General features: G+C 45.8%; 3 protein-coding genes and 1 pseudogene across 6 annotated transcripts in view; 3 read left to right on the top strand and 1 right to left on the bottom strand.

Moving 5' to 3' along the window:
- LOC113577444 (protein phosphatase 1, regulatory subunit 37) overlaps positions 1 to 7,279 on the top strand; it is a 33,190-nt gene extending 25,911 nt beyond the window's left edge. For both annotated transcript variants that reach the window (XM_035525429.2, XM_081709582.1), the window contains exons 5-13: positions 687 to 806; positions 1,050 to 1,200; positions 1,776 to 1,931; positions 2,346 to 2,458; positions 3,124 to 3,265; positions 3,363 to 3,529; positions 3,874 to 5,512; positions 5,618 to 5,719; positions 6,203 to 7,279. In XM_035525429.2, coding sequence (XP_035381322.2) covers positions 687 to 806; positions 1,050 to 1,200; positions 1,776 to 1,931; positions 2,346 to 2,458; positions 3,124 to 3,265; positions 3,363 to 3,529; positions 3,874 to 5,512; positions 5,618 to 5,706 — 2,577 coding nt within the window. In that variant the 3' untranslated portion in view covers positions 5,707 to 5,719; positions 6,203 to 7,279. The remainder of the gene's footprint in view (positions 1 to 686; positions 807 to 1,049; positions 1,201 to 1,775; positions 1,932 to 2,345; positions 2,459 to 3,123; positions 3,266 to 3,362; positions 3,530 to 3,873; positions 5,513 to 5,617; positions 5,720 to 6,202) is intronic.
- A 3,213-nt stretch (positions 7,280 to 10,492) lies between these two features.
- Positions 10,493 to 14,425, top strand: LOC145656220 (proton-coupled zinc antiporter SLC30A1-like). Of its 3 annotated transcripts, none has more exons than XM_081709587.1 (4): positions 10,493 to 10,790; positions 11,215 to 12,669; positions 12,951 to 13,100; positions 13,360 to 14,425. In XM_081709587.1, the coding sequence occupies exons 2-4, from the start codon at positions 12,039 to 12,041 to the stop codon at positions 14,106 to 14,108; spliced, it is 1,530 nt and encodes a 509-aa protein (XP_081565713.1). In that variant the 5' UTR covers positions 10,493 to 10,790; positions 11,215 to 12,038; the 3' UTR covers positions 14,109 to 14,425. The 3 variants fall into 3 exon arrangements, with proteins under 3 accessions (XP_081565713.1, XP_081565711.1, XP_081565712.1); XM_081709585.1 differs by having other exon boundaries at positions 10,493 to 11,654; positions 12,034 to 12,669; XM_081709586.1 differs by having other exon boundaries at positions 10,495 to 10,655.
- A 154-nt stretch (positions 14,426 to 14,579) lies between these two features.
- On the top strand, positions 14,580 to 17,759 carry LOC145656221 (thioredoxin reductase-like selenoprotein T1b). The gene is made up of 6 exons (XM_081709588.1): positions 14,580 to 14,866; positions 15,436 to 15,546; positions 15,635 to 15,761; positions 16,163 to 16,250; positions 16,462 to 16,612; positions 17,058 to 17,759. The coding sequence occupies exons 1-5, from the start codon at positions 14,736 to 14,738 to the stop codon at positions 16,584 to 16,586; spliced, it is 582 nt and encodes a 193-aa protein (XP_081565714.1). The 5' UTR covers positions 14,580 to 14,735; the 3' UTR covers positions 16,587 to 16,612; positions 17,058 to 17,759.
- A 3,779-nt stretch (positions 17,760 to 21,538) lies between these two features.
- LOC113577455 (trypsin-3 pseudogene) lies at positions 21,539 to 22,938 on the bottom strand (annotated as a pseudogene).
- Between the last annotated feature and the right edge of the window lie 254 nt (positions 22,939 to 23,192).

Raw genomic sequence — 23,192 nt, 5'->3', positions numbered from 1 at the left:
CACACACACACACACACACGCGCGCACAGAATTCTAAGGTTTAGAATCATATTGTTCAAGTTATTTACATACATCAATTAATGATTTTCTTTTTTAAAAAGTGATAAAAAATTGGTAAGAAATGTCGAATTTGTCTGCCGCATGTTTTGATTGTTATGTATTACTCATGTCATGAGTCAGGTCATGTGGTCAGATCATCTGCTGTCTCGGGACATATCGAATCGCTAAGTCTTAGCAGTCGCTTCATGGCGAAGTCTGCGCTGTGTGGAGGGGCAGGTTGTGTACGCCCATCGGGGGGAGCTTGTGGTGGGGGAGGGGGAGCAGGTCACCCTTCCCCTCAGCAGGAAGCTCCCTGAAGCTGTTGCAGGTGGTTGTCATGGTGAAACAGGTGCTCTGCCTCATACCCACTGTGGCTTTGCCAGGTGTTTCCTGTTCTCAGATGTAAAATGAGTCTCCTTTAGGAAGGCCAGCAGTTTAGGTTTGTGACCGGGCGCATGGCAGACGGGATCTGTTCCTGAAATTGTCTCCAAGTGACAAACTAAACGTTTTTGTGTAAAAATGGCATACTGTAAGAAATGTACCTTCTGCATATAATGAACACTAGTAACTGTTTGCCATATTTCTGTCTCTCTTGTCTTACTCATCTCTTCCTTCTTTTCTGGGGCTTTTTCTCCTGTCTGTCTCAGGGAGCATCAGCGTTGTTCGATATGATCGAATACTACGAGTCAGCCACTCACCTCAACATCTCGTTCAACAAGCACATTGGCTCTCGCGGCTGGCAGGCAGCCGCCCACATGATGAGGAAGGTGAGAGTCGGAGGGGCTTCTCCACTGCCCCGACCATTCCCATATCTATGCCCTACTGGCTGCCGCAGTGAGACCTCTTAAATCAGAGGTTATGTTTCCGCAGTACAACTAAAATCCGAACTGGTGTTCGGGCCCTCGCGGTTGAGCAGGTTGCTTCCTGTACGAGCGGGTCCGTAGAACCACCTGTAGTCTCGCGTGTTTACTTGAAATGTTTGAACTCTGCGCATGCGTGTGTCCATCCAGACTAGCTCACTGCAGTATCTGGATGCGCGGAACACCCCTCTGCTGGACCACTCTGCTCCGTTTGTGGCTCGAGCTCTCCGCATCAGTGGCAGCCTGGCCGTGCTGCACCTGGAGAACGCCGGCCTATCGGGGAGGCCCCTCATGCTCCTGGGTGAGAGCTCGGCCGTGTGGATGGAGGTGGCGGTGAAACGAATTGAACGTGCATATGGCAGGAAGGAGAGGGAGGCGTAGAGAAAGTGCAGGAGATGTTGGGGAATACAAGAATGAAGGAGAAGAGCTGGTCAAGGAAAAGAAGGAAAACCTGCTTGGAAAACAATAAAGAAAAGCATAGGAGGGAGGGGTGGGACATCAGGAGAGGAGGCGGAGCATGAGGGGAGGGGTTCTGAGAGAGAGAGAGATCGAGAGAGAGATCGATCGATCACAAAACCAAGTCCCCAGCGTGTCGTATACCAGCACAAAGGGGGATGGGCCGGACTCTGCAGTAAAGCAAGCCAGTTTAGTGGGCGAAGTCGTGATTTAACCAGACAGGTTATTTCCAGGAGACAGGGTGACCTCTAAAGGTGTGAGTGGTTCAGACAGATGTGCCCAGTCCTGCTGGCAGAGATCCTCCACCTTTTTTTTTTTTTTTTCTTTTTTTTTTTTTTCTTTTTTCCTCTCTCTCTCTCCCACTGTTGAAATGTTAATGAAGCTTCTTTGTACCGTGTGTATGCGCACGTGTGTCCACAGCAACAGCACTGAAGATGAACATGAACCTGCGTGAGCTGTACCTGGCTGACAATAAACTGAACGGCCTGCAGGACTCGGCCCAGCTGGGCAACCTGCTGAAATTCAACTACAACATCCAGATCCTCGACCTGAGGAACAACCACATGCTGGACTCAGGTAGGAGAGAGACATGCAATCTCGCAGGTCAAGGGTCAGGTGGGAGAGAGGAAAGCGGTCTCGCAGGTCTGATGTCAGGTGGGAGAGAGGAACGCGATCTCGCAGGTCTGGGGTCAGGTGGGAGAGAGGAACGCGATCTCGCAGGTCTGGGGTCAGGTGGGAGAGAGGAACGCGATCTCACAGGTCTGGGGTCAGGTAGGAGAGGAACACGGTCTCGCAGGTCTATTGTCAGGTGGGAAAGGATAGTGGTCTCGCAGGTCTGGGGTCAGGTAGGAGAGGAACGCAGTCTCTCTGCACCACTTTGGGTTTATGCCTCTCTCTCTCTGTCATTTTCTCTCATTTCATGCTTATTTTGGAGATCCCAAATCCTCTTCCCTGACTTCCTATGTGTGTGCATGTGTGTGTCCTGTACAGGGTTGGCATACGTGTGTGAGGGCCTGAAGGAGCAGAGGAAAGGTCTGGTGACGCTTGTGCTCTGGAACAACCAGCTCACACACAACGGCATGAGTTACCTTGCTACGGCACTGGTATAATAACACATTATGATCATCATTACCACACAAACACACACACACACACACACACACACACACCAGCATGAGTTACCTCACTACTGCACTGGCATAATAACACACCAAAACACCATCATCGTACCACGCACTCAAGGGCATGGGTTACGTCACTACATCACTTGTACAATAACTCACAATCATCTCTCTATGTCTGTCTGTCTCTTTCTCTCTCTCTCTCTCACTCACACACACACACACACACACACAAACAAACATTCCGTAGACACACGTACACATTCACACACATCTTCATAAACACTCCAGATCCATAAAACCCACTCCTCAGTCTCTCTTGGAGCTCTTTGTCTGCATCACTACACGTTACACTTTCCCAGTTTACCGTGCAGACGTGAAACCTATGTGGGAAGGAGAAAAAACAGGGTTAGAATGCTGGCAAACGGCACTTCTACTATATCTATGATCAATCTCTCTCTCTCTCTCTCTCTCTCTCTCGCTCTCTCTTTCAGTTTGCTTTGACCTTCCCCTTATTCTAGTACTGCTTGTGCGCTACATTTTCTTCATCTTTCAGTAGCTGTTTCAGGACGTGCATAATTTTGATCAGAACCTCCTGATTTCATATCTTGACACCGACTGGCTCCCTGTACCCCCCCCACCCCCAGCCTTGCACTCAGAGCTTGGAGACGCTGAACCTTGGCCACAATGCGATAGGCAACGAGGGTGTGCACAAGCTGAAGGACGGTCTGATCTCCAACCGCTCGGTGCTGCGTCTGGGCCTGGCCTCCACCAAGCTCTCCTGCGAAGGTAAGCCCTCGGCCTGATAGACCCCGACAGGGCGAGCGTCCCTGCTGCCTCCCCTGAGGTCCGTGTGTGTGTCTGTGTATCTCCACGCCTGTCTCAGGGGCCGTGGCCGTGGCTGAGTTCGTCGCCGAGAGCCCGCGGCTTGTGCGGCTGGACCTGCGGGAGAACGAGATCAAGACGGGCGGCCTCATGGCCCTGTCCCTGGCCCTGAAGGTCAACTCCTCGCTGCTCCGCCTCGATCTTGACAGGGAGCCCAAGAAAGAGACGGTACAAAGCGTGGGTGGGGCATGGGTTCTACTTGAGCTCCATGTGGGCTCCACATTCTCTTTTAGACAATGATTTAGCTGTAAAAGGTTCTTTAAAAAAAAAAAAGCATACCTATAATGGAGGTTTACTGGCTTTCACATATACTGCGCCAAAGCCGTAAGCTAGTAGAAGAGGTACTTTATTAATCCCCAAGGGGAAACTAAGTCATTTTACCAATCCATGGTAGTGAACACGAACACACACCTTCACTACCCCATCCCCAGGTTTCTGTCCCAAGCCCTCTTCTGTAACCTTTAGGCCGTGGCTAACCTCTCTCTCGCTCTCCCTCTCCCTCTACCTCTCAGGTGAAGAGTTTCATCGAGACACAGCGTGCCCTGCTGGCGGAGATCCAGAATGGCTGCAAGCGGAACTTCATCCTGGCCAAAGAGAAAGAGGAGTCCCAGCTGCAGGTGAGCCAGTCAGCCTCCATGGCCGAAATCGCCACTGAGGAGACGCCGGTGGAGGAGGAGAGCCCAGCCGCAGAGCCCGGAGATGGAGAGAAGTCAGCCAGTGAGGGGGATCAGGAGGAAGGTGAGAAACCCACCAAAAACCAGGAGGGGGAAAGTCAAGACACAGCCACGCAGGAGGATTCCGATTCGGATACCGAGGAGGAGGACGAAGATGGCCTCGAGGAGACGAAAAACGCCGCACAGGAATCGCCCCCAAATCAGATTGCGCCCCCAGATCAGACCGCACCGCCAAATCAGACCCCTCCCATGGTGTCTGCAGTAAACCCAGCCCTCGGTGCATGTCAGTCCAGCCTGGCTCCGCCTTCCCCCACCCCTGGCCACACCCCTGCCTCCTCTGGGGTCTCAGCCATGGATTCGGGGCTTGGGACTACAGAGGCGAGTGTGCCCACTGTGCCCGCTGGAGCGCCACCCTCCCCTGGCCGCTGCATCTCGGTGTCTAGCCCAGGTAGAGGCCACAAGATCTTCATGGTGACTCGCGTGGAGAGCCCGCCCGAAAAGCAGCAGCCGCTGATGGAGCTGGCCAGGAGCCTCCAAGGGAGGGCGCCAGAGATTGAAACTCCTAGGGCACCTGAGCCAGCGGAGCAAGCCACGCCTACACCATCTCTACAGCAGCCCGAACAGAACTCCTCAGCGGCCAAGTGGAGTGTTGAGGCGGCCACCTCAGCTCCCAGGGCCGCAGAGCAACCTCTGCCGGCCCCGTCTGGGACCTCCCCGCAGCTGGGCCAGCAGGCAGAAGACTCACCTCAGCCTGGCGAAGAGCAGCAACCACCTGCCGCCTGCAGCGTGGATGAGCAACACCAGAAGGCAGCAGAGGGCAAGGACACCGCACAAACACTGACGAGAGATGAGGACGAGGGGGTGCACACCGGGCATGCTCAGAGCCAGAAGTCTTCAGCACCAGCTGATAAGGAAGGGCCCATCAGCGACAGGGTGACGCCGCACATGGAGGAGAACAGCTCTCTGTTTGAACAACCACCACAGGGCGCCGTTGCCGATAATCTACTTGATGAGCTATCGATGAGCACAGGTAATGACCTGCAGACCCAGAAAGCGCTCTTGTGTTCGGAACAGCGGTTAGTAACAGGTAGTGACCTGCAAATGGGGCATGACGGTTGCAAACTTGAGCAAGTAAGGGTGTTGGGCAAGCCACACGGAGAGCTGATGCAGAGAGACGCATACCAGGCCCGTGAGCTTGCCCAAGAACAGATCGCCAAGCGTGAGAGCAGCAGCCAGCAGCAGCCTGCCTCAGAGCCCACTGCAGTGGCTGTCCACCACCGCCCCCCGGTGCAGCAGGATGGCATCGCATCCACAGGGGCAGAGGATCCAGCCGAGCGTCCCGACGAGAGCTCCGTGGCGGAGACCGAGGGCGTTGGCGTGGAGAGGGCCGTCCTACCCAACGGCCTGAAGCCCGAGTTCGCTTTCCATCTGCTGGAGCCGGAGGGGACCAAGACGGCCTGCTGCATCATGGAGCACAGTGAGTTCCCGCTGGACTGATCAGACTGTGGCAGACAGCAGTCAAGAGGATTGGTGTACCTGATGCATGTTCGTTTCGCATTCACGCGTTTTTGCGTTTTCACAGTGAGTGTGACTGCCGAACTCAGTTGCGGCCAGGATCTGGAAGAGCTCCTCCTAGAGGCCAGCTTGGATACAAGCAGAGATGCACCTTAGTGCTGTAGCTACGGTAGCCCATCTTTTCTTCTATTTATCCATCCATCCATCCATTTATTTATTTATTTGCTTGCTTGCTTACTTGTCTGTTTAGTTATTTTTGGTCTGTGCTCCAGTTTTTTTGGGTTTAACGTATCTTGCTAATTAGCCTAGCAAACAGTGGCAGAAGTAATTCATTTAAAAATGAGCAATTAGCAAATGTTTACTCTCCCTACACTGGACAAAACTGAGAGACCAGATAAATGATAAGTGCATTGTGAATTCCAGCTGCACTTTATCTGATGTGTGTAGCATTCTTGCCTCTTTTTGTTGGTGTGCATCTTATTGGATTTAAGCTTTTTAGCATCCTTGTTAGCTCCCTGAATATAATGAGGAAAATCACTATTATCACTATTGAGGAACATGACAGCATGACTTAAATGGTTCATTTTCTTGGCAGTGATGGCACCCCAATCTGCAGCTCACCCATTTAACCTCCTTCTGCTTGTTCCTGCAGGCTCCACCCATGTTGAGAGGCTCGGTCCAATCGGTGTGCACCACTGGGCCTTAGAGGTTTCTCCCATCCTCCCTCTGCTATGTTATGGTCCCTTCCCTCCAAGGCAAACACTAAGAGACCATTGAAAAGTGAATATTCAGAAGACAGAAACAAACAGCGTATCTTATCATCGTATGCTCCTCGAGACATCGTTGCACAATGTTCACTACATTGGAGAGCAGTGAAACAAAAATATTTAAGGTTTTTGTTTTTTTTTCTTAATGACCCTGATTATCTGAAGAAAGGATAATTTCATGCTGTCCTTTCATTTGTCACACTACATTCCCCGTGATAATGGAATTAAGTGCAGAAGGGAGCCAGACAGAAACCAAAGACATGCACCGGGTAACAGCCGTTCCTCTATGTTGAGCTGTAGACTAAGGCACGCCTCTCTCTGGCGCCCCCAAGTGGACTCCAAAAGTTACTGTAGCAGAAAGATGGACCCCTCCTTTTTGGAATGGTTGTGGATTTAAAAAAGTGTAAATGCGCTGGACATTTGAGCCGGTAAACGTGTCACTCTCTGGCTGTTAAGACTCGGTGGGCGGGAGAGTGGGCACACAATTTTTCTCTGTAAGTGTGTGTGAAGGTGTGTTTGTGTGTCACATATTGTTCTGTCTCAGAGAAAGGAAAAAAAACCCTGCCAAAGTGACACACAGTCCCTTCTTTAGTTTGTTCCTGATGTGTGGGTCCTCCTCAGGAACTGTCCGTGTGGCTGGCATGTTGTGTTTATGATCCCTTAGCCATTCCTCATTGGCCAAGACCCTGTGGCCATTCTGGCCGAACCTCCTCAGTAAGGGGGGGGGGGGGATCAGTCTCTAAAGCCTTCTGGAAACTGGGGGGGGGTTACCATTCTGCATTGGCTGGACTACTGCTGTTCTGTAGTGAAACTGCTGAATTTTCCAGATGCTTCTTTTGTTAGTGAATATTTTTCATTCTTTCAGTGTGTGTGGGTTGTTTTTTTGTTTTTTTTTTTGTTTTGGTTTTTTTTTTTCTTCTTCTTAACTGTTTTCCTATAAACAAAATTAAAACCAGAAAGTACAGAGGCATACAAAGTAAAACGTTTGTAGCTCTTTTGCGCTCTCTGTGTGTCTCTCTCTCTCTCTCTCTCTCTCTCTCTCTCTCTGTGTGTGTGTGTGGGTGTGGGTGTGGGGGTGGGGGGGTGGGGGTGTGGGGGTGTGGGTGTGGGTGTGTGGGTGTGGGTGTGGGTGTGTGGGTGTGGGTGTGTGTGTCACCTTCCTCTGGTTTCACCTTGTGCCACCATCATTTGCACCAAACACAGATTCAGCATATAAGCCTGCTCTTAATTTTTGCTGCTTTGGGGGATCGTTAGTTTCTATTTATTTTATTGGAATATGAGCCTTGTTTTGTTTGATGTTTTCCCTCTTCTCCTCACTCTCTTTTATTAGTTGTTACTGAGGCATTTGGTTTTAAAGATTGTCCTCCTACCCTGTTCCCCTTCCCAGTTGGTGTATATTTTCAGATTATATAAAGAGCAATTATACTTTTTTGGGGGGTTTAATTGATGTGTGTGTGTGTGTGTCGGGCTGGATCTTTGGGGAAATTGCAGGTTTTTTGGGCTAAGAGCACACAGACTGTTTCAGGGGAGGGTGGAAAAACCCTGCAGGCACGAGACTGAATGAATGTTGACGTTTATAAAGAAAACACTACTGCTCGGTGAAGCCACAGCCAGAGAGTTCTCATTGCACCCACAAGGAATGGGAAGGTCCTCCAGGTCTCAGGGAGGCAGTGTCACTGATACCAAAAACGAGTAGTGGTGGTGGACACTCAATCGGCCCTCTTCTGGTACAGATGGTGTGCTTTATACCCTGTTCCGCCTGCTCTGACCCGTCTCGCTGGCTTGCGTCATTGGCACTTTGACTCCTCCAGGTGAATAGTACAAATGGGAGATGTGTTTGTGAAGCAAAACAAAGCCCCCGGACAGTTACGGCCTCTACATCCAGATTCTCACTGGCCAAATAACTGACACTTCTGTGCTGCCCCCAACCCAATGTTTGTAATGCTTTAATTTTTAGTAATTTTTAAATTACCTGTTAATTTAATCAGAAATATGTGCTGGTAACCACAAAGAGATGTGTATGGCAGTTTTTTGTTGTTTGTTTCTCTCTCAAATAAATGCATGTAATGAAATTCTAAGCCTGAAAAGACTTGTGTGTCTACTTCTTATCTGGTGTTAATCCAGGTTCATTGGTGTGTAGTACTTAAAAAGTGTAATTACAGTGGGGTTTTTTTTGGTTTTTTTGTTTTGGTTTTTTTGTAAGCACCCCTTCAGCAGCTATAACCCAGCAGAACAGGACAAGGCTTCTCAGACGTTGGGGATACTGGGAACATAGCAGCTGTTTGCTTGTTTATTAAGTGTAAAGGCAGCTGGACTAACACTAGGCTTTAGACAACTTTCAGAGTTGATGGTTTGCGTACAATGTTGCTTTGCAGAGGACTCGTTTACAGAAAGGAATTGGGGACCTGAAATTTTTGTCGCATTACAGAGGTAGGTGAATGGTGTTGGGAGTCGTTGCCAAGGACTCGTATTTTGGTAGTGTGGTACACTTGCCCAGACAGAGGACTGAACCCAAGTCGTAGCAGCATTCTTGTTCAAGAGTCACAGTACAAATAAGTTTGTTTGGTAGAGTCAGAAGAGGCAGTCTCTTCAGAACATCCCTTCTCCTAGGGTTGATAACCTTGGTAATATCCCCTCCACTCGATTCAGCTGATACATTCATTCTGCACACCTGCTGAGAGTGTAGGTGTAACACTTGGCCCTTAAATTGGTTTTCAGTGTCAGGAGTCATGGAAACATGAAAATCACATGAGAATGTAAAGCTGCTCCTGGACTTAAATGAAACTAGCCGCAAGGTGCCTGGTATGGCTACACACAGAGCCTCTGTAGCAGCGCAGCTTGAAGCACTGTAGCACTGGCCTGATGGAGGTCATATCAGGAGGAGCGAGGTCTTCAAGCGTACCCCCACACACACACACACACACACTCACCCCTGCTGACTGATGTACACCTGCTTTGAAAGAATTCCCATGCAGCCCTAAACCACTGTCTCTTATGTAACAGCTGGGAAACGTCATAGGAAAAGGATTGTGCATGCAATAATCTTTAATCTCCATTTCATAAACTGATGGTAAATATGTTAACAGAAACACACCATTACTGTATCTGTGGGCAATTCATGATAGAAAACATTTTTTATGGGACACTAAATGTACAGTCAAATCAGTTTTTTCTTTATTATGCATTTACTAGCTAGAGAGTAGTTTGATACTGTAATATAAAGTATTTGGTGCACAGAAACAAGGGGTAAAGAGGGGTAAAGTGCAGGGCAAGGTCAAACGGCTTCCACATGACCTGGAAGAGGACAAAGGCAGTCCTTTCAACTAGGGACTGTTAAAACGGCACATAAGTATGACCCCCCAGGACAGTACAGAATCACAAACACATCATTTGTGTTACAGGAACTGAAATCTACAGACCACTGTGTACTGAAGATAGATCACATGGTCTCAGCCCTAAAGGAGTCTATTTGAGGGGCAGTTCGATGTGATATCATCTGATCTTTGTCCACGTCAAAGTGAAATGAAAGATACTATGTGATCTACAGCAGTCACATGAACACTCCTAACAAGACATTATCCCAGAATTTCCCCAAAGGCAAGAGTCGCTGTCTCAGTCATTGCTTCATCTGTGAGGTACAGTAATTGCCTGATGTGATCAGTTGTTGCGGTATTAGGTTTAGCTACATGCATTGAGACGGTGGCTCTTCCTGACTGATCGAATAAGCGCTATCTCCTCTTTGTAGTGCCGACTTATCTGCAGCTCGCTTTGAGTCACATGCCTGATTTGCACGGCTCGTTTCACCATCACGATTGGTGATAGGAGCCGAACTAAAGAGGGGAAATTGCTTTAGTCAGTGTTCGCCATGGGAACGCTGATTTGAACGCACAGCACTGCGTCGACTTCTATGCTACTTGCATAGTAGCATGAAACCAGTGGTGCAAATACAGGCACGTTCCTTAACTATTAACAAGAGGTCTGGGGACGAAGGGAAATTGAACAGTGTGTACAAACTTGGAGATGTCCTCCGTTGGTCAGGGTGTTGGCCGTAAGCCGAGTGGCTGTTTATTATTAAAGGCATCCCGCCCGGTCTATAACGAACAAATTTATAACCCTCGATGTTATCCATTGCTGTGGCCTCGCACTTTGCAACTTGCTTAGCAGAACGTGTGGAAAGTGTTGGAACTTTTCCGTTATGTCAAATAGCCTGCCCCTCTGTCAACCTGTCGGGGTAATCTCTAATAAAGAGTCGGTCGTCTTTACGTGTTCAAAGAAGATTTACTTAGCCGAAGAGAAGGGGTGAAAGCATCAGGAAAGCGAGAACGCGATCTGCCCGTTGTGAGTGAGGCGCGCCTTAAAAGATACAGAAAAACCTGGATTTAGCTGGTTTAGTTTTATTTACTGGCACGTAGCTTCACTAACAGCAACACTTTAGTTTTGTGTCAAGGAGAAATACCCTCAGACAGCTTCAGGGTACGGCTTCAAGTTCTACAAAGTTTCTACTTACTGGCACATTTAAACACAAGACAGTACTAATTTAAACTAATTATACAGTACACATTTAAACTAAGTACGTGTTAAAATCAATCTACATATTTGACTCATTGTCTGTGAATTTCTTCCACACCCCGAGAAGGAGAGTGGGAAAAGTTCACAATCGTGGTAATCCAGCTACCGTATGGAAACTAGGATTACTTAGAAAATAACGGGATCGTGTGGAAACTTGTGCGGGACGTGTTTAACCTTGCATCCGTAGATTTCTATCATAGAAATTTGTATTAAACTTTTCCTAAATTTGCGTTCTGTATACGCGAGCAGTCTGAGTCTTTCTGGAAATTATTTTACACTCTTGTCTTGTAATTTTTCTATTTTTATGTTACATGTCCTTAAACGTCAGCGTTGCTTAAAACCACCGAAGCACACACGTGTCTGAAGGTTTACGAGAAGAGGACGAAGGACAGAAAAATTCCCTCACACGATCGCGATTAGGAGTCGGCAGGAGCAGTAGGCGTGGGAGCATGGGGGATCTATAGCCTCCTCAGGAGCGGTGGTCCAGAGGACCTTTTGCATTCAGCGCACAGACAGGCACGGCGGCCTCGTGTATGCGCAAGTGGCTGCTGCGATTCTTTGGCTCTCTGAGGAACCTTCCAAAATCGCAGCTTTAACGTTTTTATAGGTCTAACAGTGAAGCGGAAGAATATTCTGCTTTGCGGTATTCGGCTGTAATATTATCATATAAAGCGCGTAGTGTTCAGCAATACATTTCTGTGGAGAACGAGCTATTTTAGAGAGAGCTGGAAGAAGTACTAAAAAGTGTTGGAACGCGAAAAAAAAACGGTTAGTATTCTTTTAAAAGTATTTTAAATAATAAATAATAATTTGCTCAAGTAATTTCCACTCTTGATCGGTTTTGCCCAGGCAAACACTGTTCTAGTATACCGCTAGTTTCCGAACCTTTTATGTTCCCTGCCACTGTGTAATCAGAATGAAGGAAGCAAGTGTGTCGAATAAATTTACTTGAATACCAGGACGTGCACCCATCTACTACTGAAACTATATTTGCCTACATGGAATAATGATCGCCTTTGTCGGGGTATTTATAGTTTGGTTTCACTGGGTGCCTACCTTAATTTCCAAGACATAGTTTAAAGTGTCTAGTATTTTTAGTTATCAAATAATGTTTCGGGTGTAACGTTCTCTTTTCCATGTGGCGCAGGTGCTATGGAAAGGTCTGTACTCCGGTTTAGCAAAGCGCACACATGCCTGCTGGCATTCACGTCTGCGCTCCTGCTGTGCGAGATCGTGGTTGGCCGTCTCTGCAAGTCTCTTATTAACACGGTGGACAGTTTTCACACCCTCTCCGTCCTCGTTCGCATAATGCTGCACCCGTCACTGATCCGTGCGGGAGCCTGTGTGACCTCGACTCCCGGTCCCAACGCGTGCGCAGACCCCCGTGAACGCGCGCAGCAGCGTCTACCCGTGAGGGTTCCTGAGTCGGCCCGTATGCCATCTCCACACGCAGTCCTACCCGAGGCTGCTGGTACCACCCCTGCTGCGTCCGAGGGGGCCCGGTACAGTGTGCTGCGCTTGCGACCCTTCGGCGCTCTCGTGTCAGATTTGCTGCTGGCCTGCCTGTGCGTCTCCTTCCTTCTCGAGATCCTCAGCCATACGCTGCAGCCGCGTCCGATAAGGCGCCCTCTCCTGGCCACAGTGGTAGGTGCGGTTAGTCTGCTGTTCAATGGACTGATGCTTGTCTGGAGGAGAGGCAGAGGAACAGATGCAGGATCTGATGGGAGCAGCACAAGCCCACCAGCGATACAGTACAACCATTTTAATACCACAAAAAATAAAGGTATGATCCCCAATATTTTGCTGTTCATTTCATATAGTAAAAAAAACACCGTATTCAAACATTTTGAATTTTTGTTGTTTGTGTCTTAGCTAAAGTTAATAGTGGGCTTGGTAAAAGCATTAACACAGGCTGAGAAGATTCAGGTCATGGCCATTCTAGTTCAGAAGCTTCTGGTTCCATGCTCATGTTCTGCAACCTTCGAGCGTCCAATGTGCAGGTTCCAGACCGTGCATCTCAGAAATGCTTCTTGTCCTTCCACAAATGCCCTGATACCCCAACAGCACACACTAGTGACTCTCCTCGTCAGTCCAGTCATGCAGAGGACGCCATCTCCCATGATTCCACTGGCTTCCAGGTATCCCAACATACCTTTTGTCTGACTGGCCCACGCACCGAGGTGGCCAATAACAACATTTGTGTAGGATGCACCGGTAAGAAACGTTCCTTATACTTAACCTTTTATGTTACAGACTCCTTGACATTTGTAACTTCGGCTCTGTTTGGGCTGTATTTTCAGTGTAATTATATTATGTATCTTTGGAAATATTTGGTTAGGAATTAATGATGATGACATGGAATGACACAAAACTCTGGCGGAAACTGAGTCTGCTGAGTTTAACGGTTCACAAACTGAGATGTGACATTCCGGCCTGTTCTCTAACGACAGTGTTTTGTGCTTCTAATTTGTAGTACCATCAGTTAGCTCGAGACCTCCCGCATCAGGTTGGTGTAATCAGGATAGCAGCAGGACTGGGCAGCAGTGGCAGGACATCATTTGGCGCACCGTCACCATGATCCAGGGTCTGCTAGCTTCAGTCTTGGTTCTGGTGAATGGCCTGTTGCCGCTCACCCTCGGCCCGGATTGCCTGCCCTCTCTCTGGGGCTGCCACCTCCTCATGTACATGGACCCAGGCTTCTCCACGCTGACTGTGCTGGTGCTGCTGGTTGGGACACTCCCTGAGCTCCGGCGCTATGGCCTGGTCCTGCTCCAGGCATGCCCGGCACACGTGCACGCACAGGAGCTGTCCGCTCACGTGGGTCGCGTGTCGGGCGTGATAGCTGTGCACGAGCTGCACGTGTGGCAGCTCTCTGCATTGCAGCTGGTGGCATCAGTGCATGTGCACTGCCTTTCAGGGCTGGGACCACTGGAGTACTCCGGCCTCCTGACAGCAGTCACAGATGTGCTGAAAGGCTTTGGCTTGAGCCACTGCACCGTGCAGCTCGAATTTCTCGAATCTGCCTCTTCACAAGGGCAGAGCACAAAGACAGCCATGGCCAACAGTGCGGAGCAGACCCCCTGCAGTTTACACTGTGGGGAGAAGTGTGCTAAGATGATGTGCTGCTCACCTCCACAGGAGCAATCCTGCTCCACAGTACCCTCTAGCATGGACGTGGAAGTGAAGCAACAGGACATTGTCGTTGAGAACACATACTTGTAACTGTAATGTTTAACGAAAAATGACTTTGCAGAATTGATTACAAGAATGAAATGTGATAAAAAGGTTTAATTTTTTAAAACTCTTTTTTAGCATAGCAGATTTTCTGTCACAAAGCTATCACACAGAACTAATCCACAGACTGAGACAAGTCTTTATAGTCTATTCTGGAATTTAAAAAATATAAAATTTCCTATAAAATGCTTCATATTTCACCAAAGAGAAAAATGTAAGAATATGTTTTATTATATATCATTCCAAGGCAAGATACAGAGGTCTATGAGATCCGACGTTTTAGAATGTATTAAAAGGATATGGTTTTTAAATGATAACATTTGATACTTGGAAGTGTAAATGAAGTGTATTTGGACAAAATCAATAACAGTCAAACCATACAATTTACAATTATTTTCAGCACAGCCAAATGTAAGTCACAATTTATCAAAAATGTGCCCTGTCCATCCGTGTGTTGACCAGACTGAACTAATTATTTGTCAGTTTTGAAAGACGTAATGTTTTAGTTATAACACAAGGGGGAGCTGTTCGTTCGTCTTTAGACGAACATACCGGAATAGCTGCAGGGAGGTTTGATAGAGCCGGACCCCAGGAGCGACGATCAGACTCGACAGAATGGTGAAACGGTGGTTGTCGCTTTTATTTGTCTGCGTACTCTCCTTGTACCACGTTGCAGCCGATAACGGCAGTGTTAAAAAGCTGAAAATGCAGTACACCACAGGACCTCTTCTCAAATTCCAGATTTGGTAAGGAAACCTCGACCAAAGTCGAATATCAGATCTTTAGCTGGCTAGCTCGCTATCTTAGCTAACGTTAGCCAGCTCTGTGTTGTCCTTTATAGTGTTATCGCTTCCTTTCTAGATTATTATCCTGGTAAACAGTGTGAAAGGGGTCCGTTTATTGAAATCAATTTTATATGTAATCAACTGTTTTGTTGCAACTTAGCCAGCTTAGCTAGGCTGCTACGCTACTCAGATGGCTGGAATTTGGTAGTTAAAACAAGAAGACGATGCGAGCAGGATTTGCGAGGTAACGCTGGCTATCGTGAGCTGTCCGTAGTCAGTACCGTGGATGTAGGGGGTAGCCTATGGTTTCTTGGCGGTTTTGTGTTTTTACGAGTAAGCAGCTGACAGACGGTTCTAGGTATGGCACGGGACAGCACAGCACAGCGAGAACATGCCGAAATACCGGACGCGTTGCCTGTGCATGTGTGCCGTTACCATACGGAGCTACTTATAAGCAGAAAGAATAAATTCACTTTACCCCCTCCCTCCACACACGGGTTGCTCTGGTTCGTCTTCATGTCAATACGCAGCATATCCTGAGGATACAAGCGGGTGTTCGAGGAGTACACTCGGGTTCTAAGCCAGAGGTACCCAGACATCCGCATCGAAGGGGAGAACTACCTGCCCCGACCAATATACAGGTGAGGGAACCGTTCTGTGACGTGACTTGGCACGTAGGTTGTGTGTCTTATTCACAGACTCGTTTATTTATTTAATTTCTCTTTGCAGACACATTGCTTCTTTCCTCTCCATATTTAAGCTTGCTGTGATTTGCCTTATTATTCTGGGAAAAGACCCTTTTACATTCTTCAGGATGGAGACCCCTGGAATTTGGGTTTGGGGTCAGGAGAACAAGGTAAAGAATTTAACTCTCACTGACATGGAGGAAATAAATGAATGAACCATATAATTGTGGCACCAGTTAACTGTTTAATCAGTTATATTTCTTTTGTGTAAAATCCTTTTTTATTTTATGCAAGAGGAGTACATATAACAAGGCATGGAAGAAAAATGGTAAACAAGTGAGGATTTAGCGTGTCCTTGGTTCAGTCACTGGAGACCATGGAAACGTCTGGGACCTTTGTCTTAAAATGTAACCCACATCATAGATTCCCCAGGGATGACGTTAATGATGTCTACTGGGGAACCTGTATGATCCTCATTATCTCTGTAAAACTGAGATGGCAGGGTGAAGCCCTAAGGGCCCTGGGTACCTTTTTATACTTGAGTCTAAGTGTACCCCTTTGTTTCTTATAGATATATGCCTGTATGATGGTCTTCTTCCTCAGCAACATGATTGAAAATCAGTGCATGTCAACTGGCGCCTTCGAAATATCGCTGAATGGTGAGATGTCTTGCTTTTTTCTGACTATTTTGTCTCAAGTAGGTATTTTGAACTTAAGTGTAGTTTTGGCGGGTGTTGTAATGTTAGTTGTTGTCAGTGATGAAACCCCCACCCCAAATTGAAATGAAACCCACTGATTTTGTTGGTCTTTCCAGTGATCTTACCAGACTGACGTGCGTGTGTGTGTGTGTGTGTGTTTGTTTGTGTGTAGATGTGCCTGTTTGGTCCAAGCTGGAGTCAGGCCACCTGCCTTCCATGCAGCAGCTGGTTCAGATCCTGGAGAATGAGCTGAAGCTGAATGCACACATGGACACGCTGCCCCTCCAGCGTTCCTAACGCCAATCACAGCTTCACTCACTCCTGTAGGTCACTGGGAGGTAGTTTACAGTACAGTAGCTGTCCAGCAAGCAATTCTGTTAGATTAAGGCAAGATACATTGTGATAAAGTTGATAGAATTCATTTTCTTTTTGTTGGGAACTCGGGCATTAAAATAAAATGTTTTTCTGTCCTGGTATATAATGAAGGTACATTTTAAAAAGCTCCAATAAATGTATTGTTGTGAATAAAAGCCCTAGTAGTAATTAACCCAGGCTGGCAATTTAAATGTATCTTATGAGTTTCTATGTAAGGCTCTTCTCTTGCTTATGTTTGAGAGTACTGTAAACTTGTATAAATGATCGACAGGATCAGTGGTCAAATCTCTTGTCACTTTACTACTTCTAATACTTGATTTAGTGATGGCTGATTTTAGCTCTGCAAATAACACCCAAGTCTGACCTCCTTTCTGACTCTCCCTCTTACTCCAGGTATATGGGAGGAGTTCTCTCTCAGTAATGCGGCACCCATGAAGGCCTGCGCTGAAAGCAGTGTGTCTGCTGGTGTAGACTGGATGTCTTTGTCCCCGTTACTGATCTTGTGGAACTTCTGTTATAGACAGTGGGATAACAGTGGGATTAGTGACAGTTTATTGGAGAGCTGGTAAATAATTGTTTTGTTTTGTTTTTTTAATGATGTGCTTGTGGGCTCTAAAAGTAGTAAAGCCCTCTCAGACCTAGTTATTGGTAACCAGTGAACCGTTTTAGATTAAGAACGGTTTCCCATCATATCTATCTTTTGTCTATGCTGTCACTTTGATTAAGTCTTGAGGGCCAAAGTCGCGCGCGTGCGTGCGTGCGTGTGCGTGTGTGTGTGTGTATCCGTCACCCAAACATACACATACAAGCTTTTTTTAATACTTTTGGATAATTTTGCCAATTACATCACTATGTTCTGATGGTAACAATGGAAACAAAACACGTACACAGTTGGAAATTATTTTAGGTATATGGGGAGTATTTTTCCATATACAAATAACTAATTACAAATAAAATAACATGCATTTGAAAAAACCTAGGCATGTGTATCATGATCGTGAATATGTATTGCAGATATCTGTTTTGTTTTAATATATTTAATTTTTCTAATTTTTTTATATCCTCAACTGAATTAAAATGTCGTTTATGTCACAATATGTTGCCTGCAATCTCTTACTTGAGTGAAAACCCGTTGCATGATTTAAAACTCCTGAGGGCTGCCTGATATCGTTCAGGTTATTGTACAACAATTGTACATTCTCGTGTAAATTAGCACAGTGGTTCATGTTTAACTTCCTTAAATTTGCATAACTTGTATAACCTCCAGCACCTAAAAACTGGCTGTCCTTCTGTCAAATTAACAAAGTGCTCTATGGGGTTGTTGATCTTCTGTGATGTCAGAGACTACAAAACTGACACTCAAAAACAATTCCCCTAAAGTCAAAAGCATGTCTACTTCCTATCTTGTTCAGTCAAGGTCATTTAGTACTGAGAGAACCAAGGCAAGATCTTTGACCAGGCAGGTAGACCATGCACTCTGGAAGCCTGTTTGTGTGGTTGGAGGGTGCTTGGGTCTTTTATTTTGTATTGTTATTTAGAAACCCTAAATTCATGGTCAAATAGCATACAGTAAGAGGCACAAGTACTTTTCATTGTAAAGGAGCCCCCAGGTACAGTCGTTTTGGACAAGGCAACTTATCAATTTAGTCTGTGCAGCTGTGGTCATTCACATACAGGAGCAAAGAATAGAGAAAAAACATCTTCAAAGAAATCGCGATTCAAATCTCATACTGCAGTTTCCACATGATGAAGTAGGGCTGACATCTAGTGGATTAAAGGAGGAACTGTAACCTCATTGTAAGTAAATGCTTGAACCTGATGGTTCAAGTTACCTCAAGGAGGAGGAAATCTTTCAACTCCCTCCACAAAGCCACAACTTCCTACAAAGAATCTTGATTGTTTACTTTCTTTGGTTTCTCAGCAATAGGTCAAAGTGTGTGCCTCCTCCATTGGCGACATCCACAGTTAACTTTAGTGTGTAGTATTTCAGAAAGACAGAATTATTTTTTACATGCAAAATGGTGCAGTCAAGGAAACCAAATGAAAAATAATTGCTCTAGCTTGATGGTGTTCAAAATCTTATGGCTAAGGTGATAAACTGTGTTCCTGTTTAATCTTTTGCCTTTAGACAAAGAGCCTGGCAAACTGATCTCTTGCCTGTATTACTCAGAGATCCAGTAAAATCTTCTGGTTCCATATGAAATTGTTTAGAAATGGCCTTATAACCTTATAATTTATCAAATCAAAATTAATTTATAAATTGCTTTTTACCACAGATGTCACAAAGCAGCTTCACAAATTTCCAAGTCCAAGCCCCCAGTGAGCAAGCCAATGGGGACAGTGGCAAGGAAAAACCCCCCTAGAGCATGAGGAAGAAACCTTGAGAGGAAACAAGACTCAAAGGGGGGACCGTCCTCCTCTGGCCGAAAACAGTCACCACAATAATAATAATTTTAAGAAAAATAAATAACTAATAATAAAATGAAAAAAAAAAACAATTAATGTGTAGTCCAGTTTTCTAGAGGCCTTAGTCATGTCCTGATGGTATGGATGTGTCCAAAACCCATCTCGCAAGAGAACGTCCATTAAGGGCAACAGGAAACTAATTGGCTATGGTGGAGGTGTGGTGGACTACAGCAGGGAACATCAGGGGGTGAGAGTAGCCATGGCAACTGAGACGGGTTGAGGCTCAGTAACATTGTGACATCCCACAAGAGAATGTCCATTAAGGGCAACAGAGAAGTAGTTGGTTGGGGTGAAGGTGTGGTGGGCTACAGCAGGGGACATCAGGGGGAGGTGGGAGGAGCCATAACAGCTGAGACGGCTCAGTAACATCATGACATCAGGGGTAGGTGTACCTCGGCAGAAAGAGAGACTAGATTATTAGACATGTCTATGTATGAGAATGTGTAAATTAGGGAACTATAATGTGCAATGATGGACTCCGGCAGATCTAACTATGGCAGCATAGCTAAAAGAAAAGAGCCAGAAGGAACCACATGCACGAGGGAACCTTGGAACATCAGCCTCTTAGTTAACAAACATGAGTGACAAGAGAGAGGTGAAGTGGCAGCGTCACAACATACCAGTTTACCAAAACTCTCAATGCCCTCAATGCTCTCATTTTATGGGCAGCTACAAATGCTTCTCTAAGATCATTGCTAATGTCCTTCTCCTTGACATTGTGTCAACACACCTGAATGCTCCAGACCAGTAAACTGCCAAATCTTCTCTTTGGATGCAGCTCCCTCTGTTGAGAGGATTTGGAGATTATCATTAGCAATAACAAAAATCTTTATTTCTATAGCAATGTTGATTTTTCATCCAAAATCCCAAAGTGGTTTACGGAAAAAAATTAAAACAACATGGAACTAAAAAAACACACTATAAACTGCATACAGGCTAAGCAAATATGTCTGTAATCTGGAACAATTTCAGAATTTAAGAGTAGAGTCTGAGTGGTTGAGATTGGTTAACATGCTTCAGGAGATCTACAACATATGTTAGAGGGAGGCTTGTGAGGGCTTTACCTCTAAAAAGCAAAACTTTGTAGCTAATGCAGAACTTAACAGGCATCTTAACCTCTCATATTGTATCTGAAAGAAAAATCGAACACACCTAAGTGAGTGCAGTGCACCGGCCAAGGAGGCCGAGTGAGGCAGAGTGACACAGAGTGCAGGCTCATTTGAACTCATTTTAGACCACTTTTCTCTGTGTCTGTTTTACTGTTAAGTGATGGGTTGTGAAATAAAAGCTCAATATCAATTATAAAATAACATTCAACACAGGATTTTTTTAAATCTTATTGTCCATTACAGTAGGTCTTGGTGTAGTATTTTAGTGCTGCTGCTATAATTTTACTTTACAATCACAATGTATCCAGACAAATAATGCATTGTATACAGTGTATAGTAAAAAATATTTATTCCACAGAATAAACAGCACTTGACGTTAATTATTCTTTCTCTGTGGCAGAAGTGGCCTAGCATAAGATTTTGTTATATATCAAGGTTCCACCACACAGTTGTCTCCATCTTGGCAATGGAGCCTCAATGATAACCTATCCGTGTCAAGAGCTGCACAGACCAAACCACAAGATCTTTTTTAATTACTTCATCACAGCTCACAATCTGCTGGGGTTGTTGGCTTCAAACAAAATACACGCAGCTGGAACAAAGCGCCCCCCGATTTGCCAACCCGCCACTGATGAGTGACAAAGAGACGTCTAAAATAAAAAGTGGGAACCATAATGAGGTCAGGAGCGGGGGAAAGGTAGCCTTAACCAAGTGGCTTGATAATCGTACTGTGGTCGTAGCTTTCAAGTTGAGTGGTGGGATAAGAACAAAGGATCCTTTGTGAAAATCAAGCAGCCCGAAGTTGTGCTGCAGAATAACCAGGCAATGGGCAATGTGGACAAGTTGGATCAACTGACAGGTCTGTACAGAACAGACATCAAGGCCAAGAATGGACCCTTACAATGATTACACAGGTCTTTGACCTGGCTGCTGTGAACTTGAGAACTTGAATACTGAAGAGATAAAGAACACCAGGGCATTCGTTGATAGTACAAAATGCTGACTGATGGCCTACTGAAGAGGTCAGCCCTGGCATGATGGAGCACATGCCCAATTACACTGATCACAAAGAAGCAACCAGGTATAAATTTACACAGCACACTGGGAAACATATGTGTACTGTGATAAGTGCAAGGTCCTCTACTGCTTTATTCCACTGCTTCAAGGCAGCACATAGACAACGACTGTACAATAGACAATGACTGTCCTCAATAGTCTACACTTATAGGATACAGTTAAGGATAAAAAGTAAGCAAAGCAATGAAACTACTGTTCAAAATGGACTTCTTCCACGAAAGTAAAGTTGAGTGCTTTTAAGTTTTTCAACAGTTCTTAAAAATGATGTTTTCAAATACACCCACTGAATTTTTCTACTTGGTTAACTGTTAAAAATATTTTTTTTCTTGATGATAGGTAATCACATAAAACAAAACTTTTAAATCATGCAAAGCACTTTTAGTATGGTCCATGTTTATGTCCCAAAAAAGAAAAAAGTCTGTTTTATTTAACCACTGTTAAGGCCAACTGTTCACTGCAATGGACAGCAATAAAATATTACATTTGATTTTTTAACTGAGCATTGTTTGTGATTGTATTATAAGCAGAAAACAACATTCTTTATTTTTCTTCTATCACTGAAACATAGTTTGTGTCTGAAAGGGTTAATCTGGAATTAATGAAAACCTTCAGGTTTCTTGCTGAACAAACTGATAGTATATAATAGTGAAATACCAGCATAACGTTTTTTTCTTTTTTTATCCCAAATAAAATCTAGTCCTACCCTTATTTGCGAGCTCTTCTTTAATGAAAAACATGCTCACTTATTATAAATGATTGTATTATTGTTAACATAGACACACTGTATGAACTTTAGGAAATGTTATTGAGGCATGTCAATATTTTTGTATGTTTCAGGCTTTAATGGGAATTCATGGTATCCCTGATCCAAGTGTTGTAGTTGCAGACCTTGGCGTAGACAACGGGCTTGTTCCTCTGGGCACGGCCGGCACCCCATGACACGATCCCCTGGAGCTGGTTGTTGCACACCACAGGTCCACCAGAGTCACCCTGGCAGGAGTCTTTGCCACCCTCCAGGAAGCCAGCACAGAACATGTTGGCAGGAGTAGGAGGGGTAGGAGTTCTGGCAGGCGCTGTCACTCAGGATGGGAGCATCCAGACACATCAGGTTGTTGGGGTAGTTGCTGCCCGAGGGGCTCATGCCCGAGGGGCTTCACCTAGTGCCGGTGGGGGCGCAACTGGTGGGCAGAGTCACGGCACGCAGGTAGCTGTTGAGGGAGGCAGCCTTGCTCAGCTTGATCAGCATGATGTCTTTGCCCAGGCTGCCGCTGTTGTAGCGCGGGTGCCGGATGACCTTAGCCGAGCTCATGCACTGCTCCGTGCCCTCGTTGATGGCGATGTTGTGCTCTCCCAGACATACCTCGATGTGAGACTTGTAGCAGCGAGCAGCAGAAACCACCCACGTTAGCCCGCACCCAGGGACACCTGGTAAGGCACTCCGTTCTTGGAGCACTGCTAACCACCGACAATTTTGTCATCGTCCCCTTCCAGAGGAAAGGTGTATGCTGCAGCGACCAGCGTCAGGAGAACGAAGGCCTTCATGGTTGTGGTAGACACAGCTGCCTTGCTGCTCGTAGGCTTCATGCTGCCTTCTTATATATCATGCTCAAGGACAGGCTATGAAATTTCCTAAGATTAAGAGTAACAGCGTGTGAACTCACATATGGTCAATGGTAGTAGTATGTAAACTGACATATGGTTTCTGATAACACCTTAGGTATAGATATACTCTAGAACACATTGGATTTTAAGGTATTTGTGAAACAACATTTCTATATGCCTGTGATCATACTAACTATGTACTCACTACAGTTGTACTACATATGCTTAGGGATAAGCAAGCTATTTTACTGTAGGCTGCTGAAACAAAAGTATA

The sequence above is a fragment of the Electrophorus electricus genome, unplaced genomic scaffold (assembly GCF_041902795.1).
Source record: "Electrophorus electricus isolate QZ-2024a unplaced genomic scaffold, ASM4190279v1 Scaffold63, whole genome shotgun sequence".
Classification (NCBI taxonomy): Eukaryota; Metazoa; Chordata; class Actinopteri; order Gymnotiformes; family Gymnotidae; genus Electrophorus; species Electrophorus electricus.
The sequence above is the reverse complement of the archived record's forward strand: the minus strand, read 5'-3'. Positions and strand labels throughout refer to the sequence as shown.

What these genes read in the sequence shown, in the direction of transcription:
- LOC145656220 (XM_081709587.1), top strand. Translation starts at nt 12,039, where the DNA reads ATGGAAAGGTCTGTACTCCGGTTTAGCAAAGCGCACACATGCCTGCTG. An exon ending in TAATACCACAAAAAATAAAG is followed by an intron (nt 12,670 to 12,950) that starts GTATGATCCCCA and finishes ATACCCCAACAG; the next exon opens with CACACACTAGTGACTCTCCT. An exon ending in CATTTGTGTAGGATGCACCG is followed by an intron (nt 13,101 to 13,359) that starts GTAAGAAACGTT and finishes TCTAATTTGTAG; the next exon opens with TACCATCAGTTAGCTCGAGA.